This window comes from Montipora foliosa, chromosome 2 (assembly GCF_036669935.1).
Source record: "Montipora foliosa isolate CH-2021 chromosome 2, ASM3666993v2, whole genome shotgun sequence".
Taxonomy (NCBI): domain Eukaryota; kingdom Metazoa; phylum Cnidaria; class Anthozoa; order Scleractinia; family Acroporidae; genus Montipora; species Montipora foliosa.
In genome coordinates this window covers 3,776,674-3,790,162 of record NC_090870.1, presented here as the reverse complement: position 1 = coordinate 3,790,162, position 13,489 = coordinate 3,776,674, and the positions used below count along the sequence as shown (strand labels likewise).

General features: G+C 38.6%; 1 protein-coding gene across 2 annotated transcripts; it reads left to right on the top strand.

Moving 5' to 3' along the window:
- Positions 1-1,990: 1,990 nt before the first annotated feature.
- Positions 1,991-13,489, top strand: LOC137992122 (dolichol kinase-like). 2 transcript variants are annotated; one of them, XR_011121642.1, is made up of 9 exons: positions 1,991-2,064; positions 3,653-3,736; positions 3,826-3,896; positions 4,320-4,473; positions 5,394-5,609; positions 7,723-7,897; positions 9,681-9,828; positions 11,435-11,512; positions 11,656-11,714. XR_011121642.1 is itself a non-coding variant. In XM_068837248.1 (9 exons), the coding sequence occupies exons 1-9, from the start codon at positions 2,002-2,004 to the stop codon at positions 11,799-11,801; spliced, it is 1,086 nt and encodes a 361-aa protein (XP_068693349.1). In that variant the 5' UTR covers positions 1,991-2,001; the 3' UTR covers positions 11,802-13,489. The 2 variants fall into 2 exon arrangements, 1 of the variants encoding a protein (XP_068693349.1); XM_068837248.1 differs by having other exon boundaries at positions 9,681-9,779; positions 11,656-13,489.

The following is a 13,489-nucleotide window of genomic DNA, read 5'->3' as shown; positions in this document are numbered from 1 at the left end:
GAGGGTTTTGGGGTACTTTATTTGTTTTTCAAGTTTCCAGGGTCTTAGGGTCTTGGGGTAACAGTGTTCAAGTTTCTTTAAGGGGCTTTAAGTGTTTTGGTTTTTGGAGTGGGGAGGTAGGTGAGGGCTTATTTGGGATAAAGGCCTCATGACATGATATTGGTGGGAAAAGGGTGTGATAGAAACAACAGTTATTTGATACATTTAAATTACTATTTATTTGATATATTTCTATCTAGATATCTTCTGAGTTTCCATCTGGTTCGTATACTTTGTTAAAAGCTATTTTTTGCCTACTGCCAGCTGGGAATTTTTCATCGTGTTATGTTATATCTGGATTACCTCCCCTCATCGACAAGCAAAATCGACTGGCATTAGAGTAAAATTTATCAAGTCTCTGAACTCCCAGCAGGTGAATGGGTTCATGGGGACATTGAGTGGATGTAGAGGTTGCTAAGCCAATGATGATTAAAATTGTATGGTGTTAGACGAGTAAAATCTGCCTACTGCCACTCCCAGGCTGGGTCATTGGGTAATAATAGAATCAAATTTTTATGCTTCTGTCAGACTATGAAGAGCCTTGGATGTGTAACCAAGGGTTTCATTGAGTTTTAAAGTCGATGGGACCTTGTGACAGAATGGGCGGGAACCCCTATATATAGTCTGGCTTTTGATCGTGAGACCTCATTTGAGCAAAGGTGGGTACTGTACTTGGCGTAGATGGGTGCTGGTACCCAGATCCCGGCTTCCACTGTTTATGCAGGATTGTTGCTTCAGTATGACAGACCTGCTATCTGACAATGCAGATGTTGTTTATTTATTTCATGGTTAGTTTTATTTATAATGTGGAGATTTACACCAAAGTTACGAAGGGTTTGAACAGTGTATAATGAATGTATCTGGAATATTTTTCCATTGCAGTTGATGACAGATCTTATTTGCTGGCTTCTCAACTAATGAGCATGGTTACAGTCTCGATTATGCTGTTTTTAATAATGAAAAACCACTAGTTTCATCCATTCTCTTTTTTCTGGTGTCAACATGCATTGGAGCTATGATAAATGTGCAATGGGGTATGTGTCATTATAAACATGTGACCAATCAATGAATTTGCTCTTGAGATTTATCATTGCTATATACTAAAACAGTAGTTAGTGCTGAAGGTGCTATCTGATTACTCAAACCCTGAAATCCTTTGCTATTTAGCTCCGAGTAAACTGGCATGGGAATTTTGCACCCGAGAATATTGTAATCATTTTAGGACTAAATGAGTTAAAATCATCTTTTTGTGCTACATTGTGTATATTATCTCACTCTCTAAATAAAAGCTATTATTATTATTATTATTATTATTATGATTATTTTTATTATTACTGTTTTAGTATATACTTAGCAATTTAAAAACAACTATTCAGTCCTCTTGACTCAACATGCTGTCAGCTTTTAGATCATTCTGATTTTGGAGAACTATTTATTTTTATTTTAAGGTTCTCTATGAGCAAAATCTTTATGCTCCCTGCCCTTAAGTGTAGTGGGTAATCTTAGGTTGAAGTTCCACTTCGTAGTCACAGACAACCCTGGTCTTGTTATCTCACTGTGCAAGAGTCACTTGAATTTCATGAAAGATGGCGACAATGCAAGCCTGTACACAATCCTATCAAGTAACCTTAGTGCAGAAACAATGAGGCTAACTTGGAGAAAGTTTAATCTATAATGATCACAGTTTCCAGAATTTGATCATACAGTATATTAAATCCAAGCAAAAGAAGACATGGTATTCTGATCAGATGACACCCCTTCTTTAACATTTCATAAACTTTTAAAAGGACGGTAATAATGACAATAAAAGCATGCTTTTCAGCACTTTCGATTACCAACCGTATTGGTGTTCAATTTTGCAGATGCAGATATTATGCAAGTGTCACTGTGTTTCGGTCTATACTTCGCTCTTTTGTTTGCTGTTCTGAGACATCTACCACAGTGTTTACTATTGGTGAGGCCATGGTTGTCACAGAAACAATAGCATTACTTTCTGTTGATGCTTTTGCAGATCTTGGAATAAAGGTAAACTCGACTCACTTGTTCAGTGATGCACAATTTTGTAATTCTTTTAAAATTTAATGATGATAATAACAATAACAATAATAACAATAATAATAATAATAATCATCATCATCATCATCATAATAATACCTTGTTGAAAGTCAAGAGACTGTGGATGCTAAAGGCTGCTTGGGAGGAAAAGGTGATCACTAGAACGACAGAGTCTTTTGAGGAGTGTAAGAAAAGGTTGTATGAAACGAAGGTAAGAGATTGGACAGACAAACTGTTGCCGTTGCATGGTGCATTTCTCAGGGATGTAGAAGGAACTGCTGTTGAAGGATCTTGGAGATGGCTGCAGAATGGATATTTGAAGAAAGAAACAGAAGGAATGATCTGCGTAGCTCAAGAGCAGGCCCTGAGAACCAACTCAATCAAGTGCTACATCGATAAGACAAATGACTCTCCTTTGTGTAGACTTGTGGAAAAAGCTCAGAGAGTGTGTGGCACGTTGTGAGCAGTTGTTCTAATTTAGCACAAAAGGAGTACAAAAAGCGCCATGATAAGGTAGCATTAATAGTCCACTGGGAGTTGAGTACTAAAAATATGACCTTGAATACAGAGAGAAATGGTATGAGCATTAGCCTCTACCAGTGATTGAGAATGATCAGTCGAAGCTAGTGTGGGATGGTACTATTGTCACTGACAGACGCGTACCACACAACAGGCCGGACATAACTCTTGTTTTGAAAGATAAGCACCAGTGGCTACTGGTTGATGTTGATGTTCCGGATGACCGGAATATTGTGATGGCTGAGGCTTCGAAGATTGAGCGATACCAGGAGTTAGCTTTCGAAGTAGGACAGATACACCAGGTAAAAATTGTAGTGATACCGTTGGTTATAGGGGCCCTTGGAACAGTCTCGAAAGACTTTGCGAAGTGGCAGGAGTACCTAGGTATACCGGATATAACTGGCAGCGCCCAGATAACGGTCTTGTTGGGAATATCACACATCCTCAGAAAGGTGCTGCGTCTCTGAGCTGCGGGAAGGAGCTGAGACGTGGCATAGAACACCCAGCAAGAATTGAAAGCTGGTGAGAATCTAATAATAATAATAATAATAATAATAATAATAATAATAATAATGATAAAAATATTTACAAACATTAAAATATCTCCAAAAGGTAAGAACTATAAATTTACAAGCAATTAAGTATTTCTCTGTTTTAAAACTTCAAAAAAAGAAAATAATAATATAATAATGATAATAATAATAATAACAAACTTATTGAGCACTCTTTCATACAAACTTGAATCTTACATGTATCTGGTAAAAATAAATAATAATAATAATGATAATGATAAAACTCAAATTAAATTAAAAAATTTGAAAATAATAATTTATGTTTAAAAATTTAATAATTTAATAATTTAAAAATAAAAAACAATCCATACACTTATATAGCACCTTAACAAAAGCTCCAAGGTACATCAACACAAAGTAGAAACTTAAAAATAAATTCAAGGACAATAGAATCAGATAAAGCCAAAGAGTCAATCTGAGAACAAAAATGTCTTTTAAAAATGTTGATCATAAATGTCTCATTTCAGTTATCCAATGTGTGGCCAGGTTTTCGCCATGTTATTGGTATTCATGAAGAGTTTCCTAAAAGCACTGAAATGTTGTGGATTCAGGTACAACAGCTGTGTTTTAAGCTATTTTTTCTTCTTTATTTCCCATTTCTCTTTTGAGATTTCACTGGCTCTTAATTGTTTATTTTCAGGTGCTTTTGATTGGTTCCCTAGCAACAGGTATATTGTTGCTGCCTGTCTTTTATTATCTGTCTCTTGCAAGGTAAGCAAACTAAGTTAACATAGCCCTGCTGAGAATTTAAAGGTAACAGTACAGTATAAGTATTTATAACATACATTAATAATTCATGATGGGAAACCAAAAGATTGAAATTTTTTTAATCAATATCTGTATATTAATTATATTATGATACAGATTTCTCTTCACTTACATAACAGTTTCTATCGATTTTCCCTCAGGCTGTTAAAATAACTTGAATCACAAAAAATACCAAGTGTCCATTTACACTTAAATGCTGACATACAATACAATATTCGCATCAGATCTGTATCATATTTGCAAACTCGAGGCGAGTGATACAGATCTGCCCATCATATTGTACATAATTTATGGCATACGTTTTCACAAATTTAAAGATTTTTCTTGTAAGCAATTTAAATTTCGCTGTTTTTTTTTTCCCTTTAGAGATTTTTGGGAGATTGTATTTGGACATGTGGCTTTTTATGCAACAATATGTTTTACCTTTTTTGCCTTGCTGTTGCCGTGGTCTTTTCTCATCCTGCGAGGCATGGATCCATTCACATGGCTTTGGAAATATTTGACTGAGCGGGAAATTAGGGTACAGACAGCTGATAGTACTGGAATTTGGTGTCACCGTAATTATTGATTGTCAGTCTGAAAACTGTAACACTAATGAAAGATTGTTTCGAGAAAATTATTATAGTTATTGCAATGATGGTTTCCCTGTGGAGGAAGAAGAATTAGGGAAGCAGGTAGTAGATTGCGTCACTTTCCATGGAGGGGGAAGAGTTTGAAAACTTTATGGAAAACCAGTGAATCTGTGTTGTGTAAACACTGTTTCTCTTGAAAAGTTGGTGAGTGTCATATGGAAAAATCCCTAACCCCATGCCTGTTGAAAAGAATGACATGTTTATTGTTAGACTTGACACAAGCCAAGTTAAAATCCTTCATGGGTAGATCATCAGGAAAAGAAGTAATTTAGCATCTAACGGTAAATTGACCTTGTGTTCAATAATTATTATAACTGTTAAGAGAGTAGTAAAAAGAGCATTGGCGTGAGAGGATCGTTTCATGGCCTTATAGCCTTGATATTTGAGTCTGACTATTATTTAAAAATAAAGGAACCGTAGCCAGGGTAAAACATATCAAAAATTGTAAAAACGATCACTGCAGGCTATAAAATTATATAGTTAAAACTTTCGTTCTGCTCAACTGTGGTCGACTAACTAACTAACTGACTAGATGTTGTTAACCCGTAAAGCCCCGAGGGGGGCCCCATTGAAGAGTAAAATCACCTGGGTTTAGACAGAGTAAAATCTGCAAGTTGCACCATTGGGGCTTAAAGGGTTATTAAAAGGGGTCGACATAGTTTTTGAGTGGACCTAGATGTTGTTAACCCTTTAAGCCCTGAGGGGGGCCCCATTGATGAGTAAAATCATCTGGTGTTAGACAATAAACTGTATTATATTTTAAAAGTTGCCCTATGGGGGCTTAAAGGGATAACTTCTTTCCTTGCAGTTATTCTTGATCAAATACTGGTGTTGTGTGGTGACCATTGCTGTTGTCTTTGTGGTTTGGAAGAGCAGACAACCAAAGTCTAATGCATCAAGCACTGTAGTTCGCAAAGGCTTTCATCTGTTGGCCCTTGCCATCTACATCCCAGGTGTTATATATGAACCTTATGTCATGCATTTGGCTTCTTCAGTGGCTACAGCTGCATTTATATTCATAGAGGTGTGTATGATGTTAATGATTTATATAGATTTAGCCAAGCTAAAAGCGGAGCTCTCAGGTTATTTATTTGTACAATAAGTTAAGCTGGCTTGAGCTTGCAATCTGATCGAAACCCAGTGCCTGGTCAGCAGGCCAGGGCTGGTTTACCCTGGCATCACTTCTTATGTCAGGATTAGATGCACACCCAATTTTAACATCCAACACGAAGTGTCTCTAATAAGGTTTAAGTATTTGCTACCTATTTCCAACAATAAGGTAAGGGTAAAGGTTAGCGTTATTTTTAGGTTTGCATTTACAGATTAAGCTGGGTGCCTGCTACAAAGAACCAGCAGTTATGATCGGGTCAGATAATTTCAAAGCTGTTACCAAATTCTGTTACTTGGGTGGTACACTATCAATTGATTGCTCTGTCGACTCTGAAATCACTGCATGGATTGCAAAAGCTTCTTTGACTTTTGGCCGTCTTTCATTGAGATAAACACCCATGACATCTCCACAGCAACAAAAGTTTCTGTCTATCAAGTGGCTGTTTTAACAGTACTGCTTTATGGCGCTGAAACATGGATAGTATGTCAACAACATGTAAAACAACTACTAGGTTAGTTGGTATATCTTCGCAGGATTGCATACTAAAGTGCTGTCTCACTGCCATATGCGTGGAAGTGAGGCCTACTTGATGTAAGCTCAACTTTGGTGGGCGGGGCATGTTGTACAGATGGGTGAGGAGAGACTACCACGTGCTCTGTTGCGACAGTGAACTGTCTGATGGCACACGCCCACTCGGCACTCTCAAGAAGCGTTTTCAGGATCAACTGAAGAACTTGCGGGCCAAATGCGGTATATCAGACTTTGAAACCCTTGCCAGGGACAAAACTAAGTGGAGGACAGTGGTCAAGGCTGGTGTGGCCAAGTTTGAGGAGTGCCGAATAGAAGAACTCAAAGACGCCGTAGCTGCCACAAGGAGTGAATATCAGCACCTGGATGCTATCCTTGTGATAGATGTCCAAAAGTCTGTGGATCAATTGTGAGCCATCTCAGAGCTCTTGATCGCAAAGGGTACTGGCAGTATTGCTTAAAACATGGATCTGTCACTTTGTGACAGCAAAACCAAAGACAAATGCAGCCATTTATCTTTACTTGATCAGCAGCATTTGGGGAACACTTTATGATGTCAATTGTCTGTATTTGGAGATGCGAGTGATGTAATAGACCCTTTTCGAGATATGGTGACCATTTTGATTTCTACTGTTTTGAAAGACATTATGGGATGCTCAGGGGGGCAAATTAATATGTATTTGTCCCTTGAGCATCCCACAATAGCTATTTGAAACAATAGAAATCAAAATGGCTGCGGTATCTGCAAAAAGGTCAGTTAAAGTTTGGAAGAAGAGCAAGGGAACACTGCGTGACGCTTAGTGAAATCGGCGTGCATATAGTTAGGGTCAGTCCTGGACATATCTCAGATCAGCATTACAAGTACACGCAACATAATTATTAGACTTTTGTGTCCCAACAATAGGTACTAATAATTTGTCAAACCGCTACTGAGTGTGCGTATGTTAATCTTTGGTTTCCATAAACCAGTCCTTATGATCACCGATCCAATATAACTGTCACACTGATGATCATCACTGCAAAGAACAGCAATCATACAGCCCAACAAGGCCAACATACAGTGTTCAAAATCAAAAGCATGTGTTAGGCACATCTTCTACACAGGTCATTCACATGTGACAAAAAGAGCACAATTAGTTGAAACCAGCTGCACTGTGTACTGCTGAGTGAGGGAGGGAAACCTGATTCCTGCAGAAAATTCCAACTTCCAGCTTTGTGGCACTTGACAACAGTCCATCATTTTCTGCAACACTCCTTCCCTTTGCTTTAACTCATCGTTGTTCTCAGGGTCTTTCATCTCCCCCCCCCCCCCCCCCAAGAGGGAGTGAGGTGGGGAGATAATTAAAAGACCCTGAAAATGAGGTTGGCTTCAACTCCATGCACTGGCTCATCCTGCGAGCAGTTGATTCTGAAATAGGTTTCTCTCTCATTTCAGTGTGTGTTTCCATAGCTTACAGGTCTAAGATTTTAATTTTTCTTCACTTTTCTTTTGTTGTAGTACATCAGATTATTTAGAATCGGACCATTTGGTGCCTCAATTCACTCAGCCTTAGTGGTGTTTTTAGATGACAAAGACTCTGGTACCCTGATTTTAACTCATATGTATTTGTTACTGGGTTTGGCTGTGCCTCTGTGGTTGTTTCCTGTGGATTACAGCAAAGCAGACCCAACTGGTGTGTATACTGAATCACAAAATATCGATATGACCTGAAAATAATGTGGAAAAGGTGGAAACATTATTAAATTATTGCTCCCTTAGGAGTGCCCTTATCTGTGTCTTAGTAGCTATAAGGAAGGACAATTAAATCATAATTATAATTATTGTCGTTATTACTTCTTGTAATCCCTGATTCTCACAATCTTCCAGACTGTATATATTTTTGCTTGATATGCTTGTGTCACATGTCTAATGTAAAAATGTAAAATGTTAATTCCTTGTTTATACACCTTATTCCAAAATGGCCACCATTTTAGCATTTTTTTGTTTCCATGCCAACTGGCCCTTATGGCCTTGTTCAAGGTTTAATATTCTTTTGAATTTTATGGCAAAAAGAATACTAAAATGCCGGCCATTTTGGAATAAGGTGTATAGTGGAAGTGGACTAAGCTATCAAGCTCAGCACCCCCAACTGGCAGGAGGCAACCAGTTGGCTATTTACAAAGCGTGGTAGAGTTGAATCCAGGTCAACCGGAAACAAATCCACACCAGAGGTTAGAATGAGATTTGAACCTGGGGCAACCGCATGCAAATCCAACGCCCTAACCACTGCACCATGCCACCTCCCTAAAAGTTCAAATTTCCAAAGTTTGTTTTATAAAATACTTTGCATTCTTTTGTCACGTTACTCAGTTATTCTCTATTGTCACGACACGATGTGAAGTATGACCAGATATTGCGTTTGCGATTTTCCTTGTAGGCTTGATATTCGACTTGAGCCAACAATTTCTTGATATTAGTGTTGGTACGTTTATCCACGCGTCCAACATACACGTCTGTTAAGGTGTCTGAACACAGTTTTTAAGCACTTATACTTCCAATTCTGCCATATTTATTCAGTTTTTGCCTGGAAGCTCAAACTTGGTCAGTGATAAGTAATACTACATAAGTTTATATTTTTTACAGTCAATGTGCTATGCAAGCTGTTACCATGGGAACGTATCTAGAATAAAACAAGGCCAAAAGGTTATGCAAAATTAACTCATGAGCTTTTTTGCTGCATTTCCTTGCTTAAGATAATAGAAATAAAGAACGTTTAACAGCTGTTATCATAGAATTTCAACAGGTGGATTTCCATAATTCGCTGATAGATGTTTTTCACTTTTCCCAAATTTCTGTCTGTTAAATTTCTGATTTTTTTTTGTAGACGACTCATTTTTAGTCAGAACTGTTTTAATTCCAAATTTCTGCAAAATCTAATGACAGGTTTGTGAGAAATTTAATGTGCGTTTTTTTGGGAAAATCCAAAAACGGATTCTTGAATCCAAAAACGGATTTACCCAAAAAACGCACCCGTAGTAAAACAGCCAACAGCTCTTGGTCTCAAACTCTTTAGCTAATGCGCATGCGCAGCATTTTGCTTGGTTCCTCTGAAAGATTTTCACTTCTAAAATGTAATGCAAACGAATTTACATGGCATTTCTTAGACCATCGCGAGAAGGAGAAAAACAGTTTTTGCCATACTCGCCGTCTTTGTTTTGTTTGCGCACGATAGTGTCTAAAGCTGAATAGCTTGTGGGGTCGTGCACAAATGAAATCAAATCAAGTTAATACATATCAAATTATATTCGTTTGAACTAAGAAACTCAACCTACATTTGACGCCGGATCTGGGAATCGAACCCGAGCCACATTGGTGGGAGGCGAGTGCTCTCACCACTACGCCATCCCTGTTGGCCTTCAATGAATACTACTGACCGAGGAAAAACTGTGTTCAGCCACCTACACTTTTTTCGCCAGGTTGCAAGCTTGCATTGTATTCTGGGATCCTTGCACTTGGTATAGGTGACACAATGGCATCTGTTGTTGGAAAGACTTTTGGGCGTTACCGCTGGCCAGGCAAGTTACTATGGCATCAATGAACAGTCAATGCAACTTAATTCGTCAGGTTCGCTTACGTTCCTCGTGCTGTAGTTTTGCTAACGTATCGGGTCAGTCGTTTAATTAAACAGCCAGTTCGAATCCTAACCTAACTAGATCTAAAGGGATTTCCTTGTTTTACATTGCGCATCTGCTATTGCACATAATTTCTTGCATCAGTAACGAGCGCCCACTGGCAGAGACAAGATAAGACAAGAGGGCGACCGCAGTTGAATGCAACCCGGAGACTTTTTCTGTTATTAGGGAGCTTAAGCAACGACAACGGCGACGGCAACGAGAACGTCACAAATTTGCATATTTAGTACGCAAAAACAATAGCTTTGCACACCCTGCACGTGTGTTTTTCACTTTTGTCCATTTCATTGCCGTCGTCGGCAAAACTACAACGTGAAATAGCCAAATTTTAGGTTTTATGGAAAACGTCATTACTTGAGGATAAATTTTCATTTTCTGCCCTAAATTGAGCGCCGTTCCTAACAGCGTCATTTTTGAGGAACTACCACACCCCCGTCATATTAAAAAAGTTGAAATATTAACGAAGCGATTACAATAACGCGAATTTATATTTTGAGATGACGTTCTCGTTGCCGTCGCCGTTGTCGTTGCTTAAGCTCCCTATTATGGCAAGGGTGGGCGCCACTCGTATCAGGTGTTACACAACTTGTCCCAGATAATAATGGTAGTCATTTTACCGACCTCAAATGGAGGAAAAGCTGAGTGAACTTTGGAGCGCGAGTGGATTCGAGCCAAAGTTGTCTTTTGGATTCGAACTATAAGGTATCGATCTGCGATATCCACTGCATCCCTCGTCCGCCGTTTTAACCGACGGGTACACGTCCGGTCAAAAAGGACAAAATTGGAGTTTTATTGAAAAAAGGAAAAAAAGGGCGGATTTTTGTTGACACAAATGTGGTCTTCTCTAAAGTGTAGCTGTCTTCTTCTATCTTTATTTTTCGTTCCCATATGTAATATGTGGTAGAATATGGTTGAAAAACAGCTTATAGCCAAGCGAAGTGTTTGCATAATTGAATTAAATTGTATACGGATTGGATTGCTCTGTACCTTGAGACACAGCAGCTGTCCGAAATGAATTCCTTTTCGGGCTACAGACTGTAAGAGCATTCAGATACATAATTACTTCCTTTAACTACATTCTTGTTATCACCTTGACTTTTTTGCAACAGTCTAGGGAGTTTCATCGGAAATCTGTACCTTTTTCCTTTCCTGGGGAATCACCTTAGGCCCCGTCCACTCGTATCGCCTCCTTAATAACACACTCAAATTCAATTACGTCCAACCCAAGCGAACAGTAGCGAAATGTCTCACTGCGTCAGCAAAACGACCAGGGCCCGTAGCTGACAAAAACATGTTTACGTCATGATTGGTACAGTTCGAGCCCTCATTAACTTTGAAATGTACTTTCCTGTGCGATTTGTTTACAGCGGGATAATTGCTGTGATGTTAGTTACAACTCCTTGTTTTTTTTCTTGTTCAGTTGGTGGCCCTTGTGCATAAATTTTTTTCTGGAAAAACTGAAAAAAAAAAAACGCGGGTTGTAACTTGCCGTAAGGCGCTCGATCTCGGGAAATAACAGGTTTATTCATTTTTCGCAGGTAGTCTCAAAACAGTAGAAGGAACTTTAGCTGGTATAATATCACAACTTTTGTTTGTCTGGATACTACAGTACACGGGTGAGTAAGCAACTTATAAACCTCTCTATAACTATTTGGAAACACACTTTGTCTTGGTTTAAGCCCAAACGGCGAAGGCGACGTGGCTCTATCTAGGTTGTTTCAATGTGGTAACTTTTCTTGCCCTGTCCTGTGTTTTTCAGATCTTTTGTCGTTACCCAGGGAGCGCTTATTTCCAGTGTCTGCTGCAGTGACTGCTGGATCTCTGTTAGAAGCATGGACTTCCCAGATCGATAACATCATACTATCACCTTTTCTCAGTTCACTGTTAATGTTCAAATGTAGATAGATAAATGAATGTGGCACAGAAAACGTCAAGGAAAAAACAAGGCCTTATAAAGAAGATGGTCAGATTTGAACAACATTGAGAGATTTTTTTTGTCCGTATTCTTTATTTTTCGGGGGAGATAGACTACAGCAACGTTTGAATGGCAGAACCTTGGAGAGTGAAGCAAACTCAATCTGATTAGAAATAGCTCCAGTAGTTTACAGTGATTTCTGAACGCATCTTATGTTATTGCCGTTTTTTCATGCTCGACCGTGCAAAGAGGATTGTGTACAATTGGGAAAATTGAAAAAAAAAAAATCAATACTAGCAGTGGGCCAACGAAAAAACGATTTTCATGAAAATAACAAGAGGGCAGCATGAGAAGGTCAAAAGATCTCAACGAAAATGACAATTTGGGCGAAATTGAGATTTCAACTCAAAGGAGGCAAAAGAGTTTTGCAGCAGAATGAGGCGTAACGTTTAATTTTATGTGATTTGAAGTTAACAGTTTTTTATGCTAAAAACACAGTTCGATTTTGAAGTCTCCCCTATTCGTAGGGCACTCTTGTGCTTAGCTAAATAAGGCTGAGATTTTGATAAAGTTCTTGTTCTTGTTGTTATTATTAATATTGTAATTTATTATATAGATATTGATGAAATACCAGGATTTCTCCTTTTACTAAAAAAAATCATATCTTTACCGCGCGCAGTGAACATATCATTTTTATCTTTCACATGTGAGGATATAGGTGTTGTCATGGTAACCAACACGATTACCCAATAAAACGCGAGCTTTCTCTTCCTTGTAAGACACTTTTGCGCTTTAATATAATTCTTCTCTACTACATTAACATTTTTATTGCAAAATTTGACATTATCATGATTTCTTTTTCATAACTTCCATATCTTGTTTTATGTTACAAAACATACGTGTTTTAGCGGTTGGTGACCACTTTTTCATCATTTCGAACTGAATAAAACAAGTTGTTTTAAATCTAGACATTTCATCAATATCTATATAATAAACAGAACATTACATGGCCGCTTGGGGATACAAATTTTATCTTCTCGTGCTGAAAGTATCTCTCACTCGCTCGCTTCGCTCACTCGTGAGAGACACTTGCAGCACTCCAAGATAAAATTCGTATCCCCGCGCGGCCATGTAATATCCTCTATTTATATTATCAAGAGAAAATGAGGGGACAGAGAGGGAGGCTCCCGGTCCAGCCCTTGGGATATGTCATGTCCACAAAAGTTATTTTTAGACGAGCGGAACTCTTTGTTCTAGCGGAAATCTGTCTTCCGAGACGTCCGCATGCAGGCCAACCTCGGTCTGATGTTTGAAAGAAAGCAAAGATTTCATGTAATGGCGGACGATGTGGACTTAACGTTTGTCGATGACTGCATGCGGACGTCTCGGAAGACAGACCCGCTCGTCTAAAAATAACTTTCGTGGACATGACATATCCCAGACAACGCCCCGAACCTCCCTCTCTGTCCTCTCATTTTCTCTTGATATTATTAAACACCTGGCCCCAGTTGTTCAAACTGTGGATAACGCTATCCACCGGATAAATCACTATCCATTGGATAGCGCAGTTGGTTTCGCTATTACTTGTCCACTGGATAACGAGTTATCCGGCGGATAGCGCTATCCATCGTTTGAACAACTGGGGCCTGGTTGGTGACGAATGTATAAGTTGGTTGTA